This window comes from Homarus americanus, unplaced genomic scaffold, assembly GCF_018991925.1.
Source record: "Homarus americanus isolate GMGI-L3 unplaced genomic scaffold, GMGI_Hamer_2.0 scaffold55335, whole genome shotgun sequence".
Classification (NCBI taxonomy): Eukaryota; Metazoa; Arthropoda; class Malacostraca; order Decapoda; family Nephropidae; genus Homarus; species Homarus americanus.
Genome location: NW_024719875.1, coordinates 1,637 through 9,915, shown reverse-complemented (window position 1 = coordinate 9,915; position 8,279 = coordinate 1,637). Strand labels below are relative to the sequence as shown.

At 43.1% G+C, this 8,279-nt stretch overlaps 1 protein-coding gene across 1 annotated transcript; it reads right to left on the bottom strand.

Moving 5' to 3' along the window:
* Nucleotides 1-1,191: 1,191 nt before the first annotated feature.
* Nucleotides 1,192-1,995, bottom strand: LOC121860308 (serine/threonine-protein kinase pkn2-like). Its single transcript, XM_042357379.1, has one exon. The coding sequence runs from the start codon at nucleotides 1,993-1,995 to the stop codon at nucleotides 1,192-1,194; it is 804 nt and encodes a 267-aa protein (XP_042213313.1).
* Between the last annotated feature and the right edge of the window lie 6,284 nt (nucleotides 1,996-8,279).

The following is an 8,279-nucleotide window of genomic DNA, read 5'->3' as shown; positions in this document are numbered from 1 at the left end:
CATTGGTTTGGAAATAGAGTAGTGGACGACTGGAACAAGTTACCAAACACCATCATTAACTCGAATACGCTGGATAGCTTCAAACAGGTTGGATGGATATATAAGCAATAGGGGTTGGGTGTAAATGGGAATGCCCAGTATGGGCCAATAGGCCCGCTGCAGTTTCCTCCATTCGTATGTTAGGCTGGGTTAGGTTAGGTTATGTAATGCTATGGTAGGTTGGTTTGGGTTGAGTTATGTTAGGCTGGGTTAGGTTAGGTTATGTTATGTAATGCTATGGTAGGTTGGTTTGGGTTGAGTTATGTTAGGCTGGGTTAGGTTAGGTTATGTTATGTAATGCTATGGTAGGTTGGTTTGGGTTGAGTTATGTTAGGCTGAGTTAGGTTATGTTATGTAATGCTATGGTAGGTTGGTTTGGGTTGAGTTATGTTAGGCTGGGTTAGGTTAGGTTATGTTATGTAATGCTATGGTAGGTTGGTTTGGGTTGAGTTATGTTAGGCTGAGTTAGGTTATGTTATGTAATGCTATGGTAGGTTGGTTTGGGTTGAGTTATGTTAGGCTGAGTTAGGTTAGGTTATGTAATGCTATGGTAGGTTGGTTTGGGTTGAGTTATGTTAGGCTGTTAGGTTAGGTTATGTTATGTAATGCTATGGTAGGTTGGTTTGGGTTGAGTTATGTTAGGCTGTTAGTTAGGTTATGTTATGTAATGCTATGGTAGGTTGGTTTGGGTTGAGTTATGTTAGGCTGAGTTAGGCTGGATTGGGTTATATTCGGTTAGCGTTAAGGTATTTAATGATCAGGTACAAGTCTTCAGGTGATCTGTCAACTGTGGTAGAACATCATTAGTTACGCACATGTGTAAAGGATAAAAAGTCAATTTCTGAGTTGTAGGTTAAAATTTAATTATTTATTTATTTCATTTATTTACAGGTACAATGCAAAAATGAAACTATTACTATTCCCACTAAACAGTAGTAGCTGTAGAAGGGGTAATGGTGTGTTTATCTCTTACAAAGGCTGTTGGTGCGTGGAGGAGGAGGATATTCATATTGATAATATTTATATTTAACCGTTTATTTACCCATAATAATATACAGAATGGACTATTGTGACGATATTGACATGGCTCAGCCAAGTGAGAGCATGAGCTCTCAGTGGCATCTGATATATAGGCCTACTGTACATGTTGTATCAGTGGTGTGTCTTGGAGGGGGAGAGCACCTCAAGGGAGAGCTCCTCGAGGGACTGCTTAAAAACTTCAATCACTTTAGCGAGACTTGGGCGGTGCTGTGGGCTGCGGCAGAGCATTTTCTTGCACAGGTCTTTAACCCCTGGCAGCCAGAGGTTGTCAAAGGTATTTTGGGTGTCGGAGATCATCACTGCAAGCGAATAAATGTCGCTGGCCGGGGTGCAGGGTTGACCTTTAAATAGCTCGGGGGCGTAATGGCTCCCGTACGGGTTGCTGCGTAAGGTCAGGTGGCCACCTTCGACTCTTGATAAGCCAAAATCGATAAGGTGGGAGGTGAAGGATCCATCGGGATTCTTCTCCAGCAGAACATTATCCCCTTTAATGTCATTATGGATGATACCCCGGCTGTGTACCTCGGCTAGGCCTTCAGCTATGGGTAGGAAGAGGTTTATCGACCGGGTGGGAGATAAAACAAATAAATTATCGATAATGTCGTACAATGATTGACCCTGGCAGACTGAGAAGATCATTACCGGGTAATCGATGCACGACCCCAGCAGGATGGGGGATCCACCAGCGCCATTTATTTTTAAATTGTTTTCTATCTCACTTTTAAAGATGTTGTTGACGCCATGGCTTACTCCTATTTTAGCGCAGGCAGGTCTGTTGAAAAACTCTCCCAGCAATACTTCGCCACTGACCCCTTCGCCCAAAATACCGGTCTTTTTGAATATTTTTTCAAAGTCGGCATAACCGAACTCCACCAGGTGTGATCCCTCTTGGTAGCTAGTCATCTCTTCTACCATCTTATTTGGAAAGTTATTGAGATGAAGCTAATGAGGTAAACTTTTTTTTCGGGGGGTAAAGTGTAACTGAACATATAATAAGGTTGGAATTTTCACATGTGACAAAAGATTCACAAGAAAAGAGTGACTTATAGTGTAGTGATAGTGATGTAATGTTCTGCTGTAGTGTAGATGTGCTGTAGTGTAGATGTAGTGATATTGTAGTTTATATCTTGTTACGAGTTGGGGATTTAGAATATAGTTATACGTCTACCCAGATCCCAACAGGTAACAAAAAAACAAAAAAACAAAGACAATCGGACTATAAAAGGGTAGACAAAGGATGCGAGTTTTCGTTGTGTATAATAAAGTACCATAAATCCCTTAACAAAATATTCAGCTTATAAATTACCCTTAACCAAACTTAACCTAAACATTAACAGTATATACATAATAATACAACATAAACCATTTTGAAGCAAGTGGACGTGGGGGAGGCAATACAAGATAAAAGTACTTAAGTGAGGAGCTGAGATGGCTGACGAGTAAGGCTGAGTATTGTAGAAGACGGTAGGTAGTCACTGCGACGTAGGTTTAGAGGATAGATGATCCTGTGGTCACTTCCCAGAGCCAAGTGCTCTCTCCTCGAATTGGAGCTGACAAAGAAGACTTTGAGGAGGTGACGCAACAACCAGGATATGGAGAAGGGAAACCCCGGAGTGTTAACTAAGACGAGTCATACTCGTGTCTCGTCCCTAGATGGCGTTGCTCGTGGTGCTGGGTAGGTAGCTCAGGACAATAGATGGCGTGGTTCGTAGTGCTGGGTGGAGGGGTTCGTAACACACCCCCCCTCCAAAGACCTCCGTAGCGCGGTCGCGAAGGAGGTGATCAACTGGTGCGTCTGGAGAGTAGCTGCTGCATTTCCACTGGAGCTCGGGATAAGGAGTCTGCAATCAGGTTGTCAACCCCCTTTATGTGCCGGACTTGTAGATTATAGGGCTGGGTGAGGATAGCCCAGCGGAGGATTCGCTGGTTGGAGGTCTTGTTGGTTTGGATGAACGTGAGTGGGTTATTGCCAACACCAGAGCCAGGGCCTCCTTCTCTATGGTCGAGTAGTTGGTCTGATGTTTTTTCAACTTGGCGGAGTAATACGCCACAGGGTGAAGAACATCAGTGGTTGGGTCGGGTTGTAGGAGCACAGCCCCCACTCCGACACCACTAGCGTCGATTTGCAGATGGAAGGGCGAGGTGTAGTCAGGGGGGTGGACTACAGGCTTGGAGGCAAGGAAGGCTTTGAGGCGGTGGAAAGACTGGTCGCACTTCTGGTTCCAGATGTAAGGGACCGCAGAACTGGTAAGGTCTGTGAGGGGTCCGGCCACGCTGGAGAAGTTACTGCAGAACCGACGGTAGTAGCCGCACATCCCCAGGAAGCGCATGAGTTCCTTCCTCGTCCTTGGAGTAGGGAAGGACAAGATGGCTCTAACGTTTGCGTCCTTGGGTCTCACCATACCATGCCCAACGATATGTCCCAGGTAAGTCACTGAGGCCCGGCCAAAAGCAGATTTAGCCAGGTTTATGGTGAATCCAGTCTCTTGCAGTCGTGCAAACAGTATCTCCAAACGCACCAGATGTTCGTCCCAGCTGTCCGACACCACCACCAGGTCATCCAGGTAGGCGAACGTCCCACCTAGGTCCTGAATAAGGTAGTTGATGGCCCTCTGGAATGTGGCCGGAGCATTAGAAAAGCCAAACGCCATAACCAAATATTGAAAAAGACCAAATGGAGTTATAAATGCCGAGATTATTTTTGCCCTATCCGTGAGTCCCACTTGGTAATATCCTTTCAATAGGTCCACGGTACTGATAAATTTGGCACAGCCTATGCTGTCTATTATATCTTCAATCAAAGGTAAAGGGTAGGAGTCGAGACAGTGACCTGGTTCACTTTACGATAATCGGTACAGAAACGAAAAGTGCCATCGGGTTTTGGAATGAGAAGGCAAGGTGAAGCCCAGGGGGAGGTACTAGGCTCAGCTAAGTTATGTTTTAACAAAAAATCTACCTCCTTTTTCATAATCTCTCTTTTTTGTGGATTTAGTCGATAGGCTGATTGCCTAATGGGTTGTACATCATCTGAGATTAGCTTAATATCATCATTTTAAGTATATTGCAAAACCCTGGGAGGTCTGACGTGACTTTTAGGAAATGTTGATAATAACCCAGTATGAGGATCTTTTTGCTTGAGATGTGGATTCAGAACGAAGAAATATCATCAAGTTGTTGAGTATGTGACTGTTAGCAGGGTTTCTTTAGGTAGAGGAAGTCTAAATTCTCCAATAGGTCCATGTCATCTGTCTCCGGCTCCGGCCCTGACAAACCGTATGCAATACAGGTTGACTTATAGCCTCTGGGATGTCTTCCTCTGACTGCCTGGAATGGTAAAGTTTCATGAGATTAATGTGAACAAGTTGAATCTTTTCTGCGATCAGGAGTATGGACTACTATATAGTTGAGAGGAGATAGTTTATTAGCAACTATATAGGGACCAGTAAACTTGCTTTTAAGGGGAGAGCCTGGAATGGGTAGAAAGAGTAACACTTTGTCACCTGGAGAAAATGATCTTTTAACTAATTTAGGTTGGGACTTCACCATTTTTTCTTGGACTTTTTTAAGTTTGACTGAGCAATGGTTCGGACTTCAGTTAATTTGTCCCTTAAAGTGTCAATGTATTGGGAAACTGTTGCGGGCTTAATAGATGGAGTGTCAAACCACTGCTCCTTTACTATTTTAAGGGGTTCCCTAATTTGTCTCCCATATAGTAACTCGAACGGGGAGAAACCCAATGACTCCTGGGGACATTCCCTGATGGCAAAGAGTAACAAGTCTATGCTTTCATCCCATTCCGTTTGGTGTTCTATACAGTATTTTTTGAGCATTGATTTGAAAGTTTGATGGAACCGTTCCAAACAACCTTGGGATTGTGGGTGGTAAGCCGAAGATGTACAATGGTCCACACTGAGGTCTTTCATCACCTGTTTGAAAAGATTGCTCGTAAAATTGGTGCCCTGATCGGATTGGATCTCTTTAGGAATGCCCACTGAAGTGAAAAGGTGCAAAAGATGTTTGATTACGTTTTTTGAAGTGATGCTTTTAAGGGGAAAAGCCTCAGGATAACGTGTACTGGTATCCATAACTGTGAGCAGGAATTGATTTCCCTTCTTAGTCTTTGGTAATAGGCCCACACAATCCACAACAATCTTTTCAAATGGTGTAGAAAATACTGGGATGGGCTTAATGGGAGCTGCTGGTATACTTTCATTTGGTTTTCCTACCATTTGACAAATATGACAAGATTTTAGGTACTTTGACACATCCTTCCTAAGTCCAGGCCAATAATAGTGTTGGAGGAGCTTTTATATGTTTTCAGGATTCCCAAATGTCCTGAAATACCATCATGGGCAAGGGCAATTAATGCTGGTCTGACTGAGGTGGGAATTACCACTTGATGTATTTCAGACCACGTGTCTAGATGGGCAAGCTCAGGGGGCCTATAGGCTCTCATCAAAACCCCTTCATGATAATAAAAACACGGAAGGGTGTTAAAATCTTTACCCTCAACTGCTGCATGATGAAGTTTATTCAAAGATGGATCAGATTGTTGGGCTTTAACGAGCTCATCCTTACTAATGGTCTTTTTGTACAGATCTTCTGTGGGTAGGAAGATATTAGAGGTGGTTTTAGATGAAGAGGGCCCATTTCGCACACTCTGTGACCGGGTGACAGCACAAGATGGGAAAAGATGAGGAATAGTTTCTTTAAGGTCAGTGGTGGAGTTGACAGGTAAGGGAGAGTCGACTGTCTCTATGTTAAGAACCACTAGATCTCCTACCAAGTCATTACCCAATAATAGATGAATGCCGCACACAGGCATTGGGTCTTTCCTAATGGCTATTTGCACTTCCCCAGTAATCAAGGGACATTGGAGGTGCACTTTAGCTAAAGGATAGGAAGAATGGGATGAGAGATCTGAAATTAGAACACTCTCATTAGTAAATGCGGTAGATATATCGGGAATGACGTTAAACAGGAGGATAGATTGTGCTGCGCCCGTATCACGTAGTATATACGAATGGAAAGAACAGAGACCCCTCTATGATTGAAATTTTTTCCCTCATAGGTGAATGAAGAAAAGATCCTGATGGGGCCTTTCCACATTGGTATTTGCTATTGGTTTGGATTTGGGATCAGGGAACTACTTTTAGCAATTCGACACTTTGAGTGTTTAATTCTGGATCGTATGGCCTGGGTTTTAGTAAGAACAAGTAAGCTTGGGTGCATCAGGGAAATGGAGTGTAGGACCTTTCGACCTACCACTCACATTTAAGGTTATCGTAGAGGAGGACCTAACATGTCGGGAAGTACGTTCTCTACTGCCCAGTGACTCCACCAACCAGCGTACGCATCAACAGCCAGCTCAACAGCACGCCCTAAATTAACCTCTCCACGCTCCTCCACATGCCTTTAAAGATGTGAAATGGTATCTTGCTCTTCCTCCTCCAGGACTACCAAATTTAACAAATCCTGAAATGTGGAGGTCTCTGTAGCCTCTAACCACTTCTTAAAAAACCTAAGCTTTTCTTGAGCAAACTCAACAAAGGTGTGGGAAAATGGTTTGGTTAGTTTACGAAACTTCTGCCGGTATCCATCTGGCGTGATAGCATAAGAGGTGAGGATGTTCTTTTTTACGTTATCATAGTCATCAGTCTGGTCTAAACAGTTATAAACTCTACGAGCCTTACCATATAATTTAGGAGCTAACACTGACACCCACTGGTCCTTTGGCCACTCATTCTTCCCGGCTATTTTCTCAAAAGTCCTAAATGACCCGTCCATATCGGATTCATCAAACCCGGGAACAAGGGAAGAAGCAGTAGCAGGGTTAAAAGCAGCTAGTTTCTCTTAATGCCACTTCTTTTGATCTAAACTCCGATGTTAAGGTGACTTCTATCTCTCTTACCTGTAGTTCTTTCAGTCTAACCTCCTGCTCCAACTTGGCCCGTTCCATCATTTCCTCATGCTCCAACTTTTGCTCCAACTTGGCCTGTTCCAACTTGGCCTGTTCCGACCTTTCTTCAGGCTCCAACTTGGCCTGCTGCTCCAACTTGGCCTGTTCCAACTCTAGTTCTTTCATTTTGATTTGGAACTCGAACCTAGCTCGTTCTAGTTCTAAGGCGTCTACTCTTTGTGTTTTTTCTTGAGGGCTAACCAGACCTGAAGCAACTTCTGAGTGAGGAGGGGTGGTGGATAGTGGTTGAAGTTTCTTGGACATGGGCGTTAATCTGTCAACAGCGGATTCTTTTAAAACTTCATGTTGAACCAGCACTTCAATCACATGATTTTTTAACATTTCCTTAGTCAGTTGCTGTGAAAATGGGATAATATAATAGTTGGCTATTTCTTTCCATTCTTTCTTCAGGATATTAACACGTAATTTAGCTACGGAAGGATTTTCAATAAAATCCTGGAGATCAAAACCTGAGGTGGCCATTGTTAAGAAAAATAGGATAAATTAACTAATGGTCCAAAGATAAGATAAGTGGATAACCCTAGAAACTATCACGGCAGTGGATAACCAGAAAGTCCCGAAAACTAACCAAGTTATACCTAGGGAAATTACACTTATGATTATTGTTCTTCTGAGAAGATCCTTAGATAAGGATAAGAGACTTGAGAGAGGAAGGGCGTATTTCGGCATAAATATAAAGATCCGGATTAACAACCCTGATATACTTTAAAGAGGAAGGGCGTATTACGGCATTTATATAAAGATCCGGATTAACAACCCTGATATACTTGAAAGAGGAAGGGCGTATTACGGCATTAATATAAAGATCCGGATTAACAACCCTGATAAATGGTATGATTGACCCCGAATGAGATCATGAGAAGAACAATAATGGAGGCTTTATAATTATGGGGTCCTGGTAGAGCGGGGCGTCCCAAGATATCACTTCACCGTAAACTAGTGACTATGGAACAGCCTACTCTGGAGTGAGGGTACGGCATTAAACAGATCCGGATACTTCCCTACACTCGATAAGACTTACTACACAACTGCCACGTGTAATAACAGGTAAGCCTTATGACACTTGGAACCTAATATCCTACGGCTGTCACTCTTACTGTACGATAATACCAATATATGCACACACATATGAAGGAAACTTTAAACTACCGTAAAGCAATTGTGAACAGAAGTGACTGGGAGGAATAATTAACACTGAGTAACAAGGGAGGAAGGAATA

What these genes read in the sequence shown, in the direction of transcription:
- LOC121860308 (XM_042357379.1), bottom strand. Translation starts at nt 1,995, where the DNA reads ATGGTAGAAGAGATGACTAGCTACCAAGAGGGATCACACCTGGTGGAG.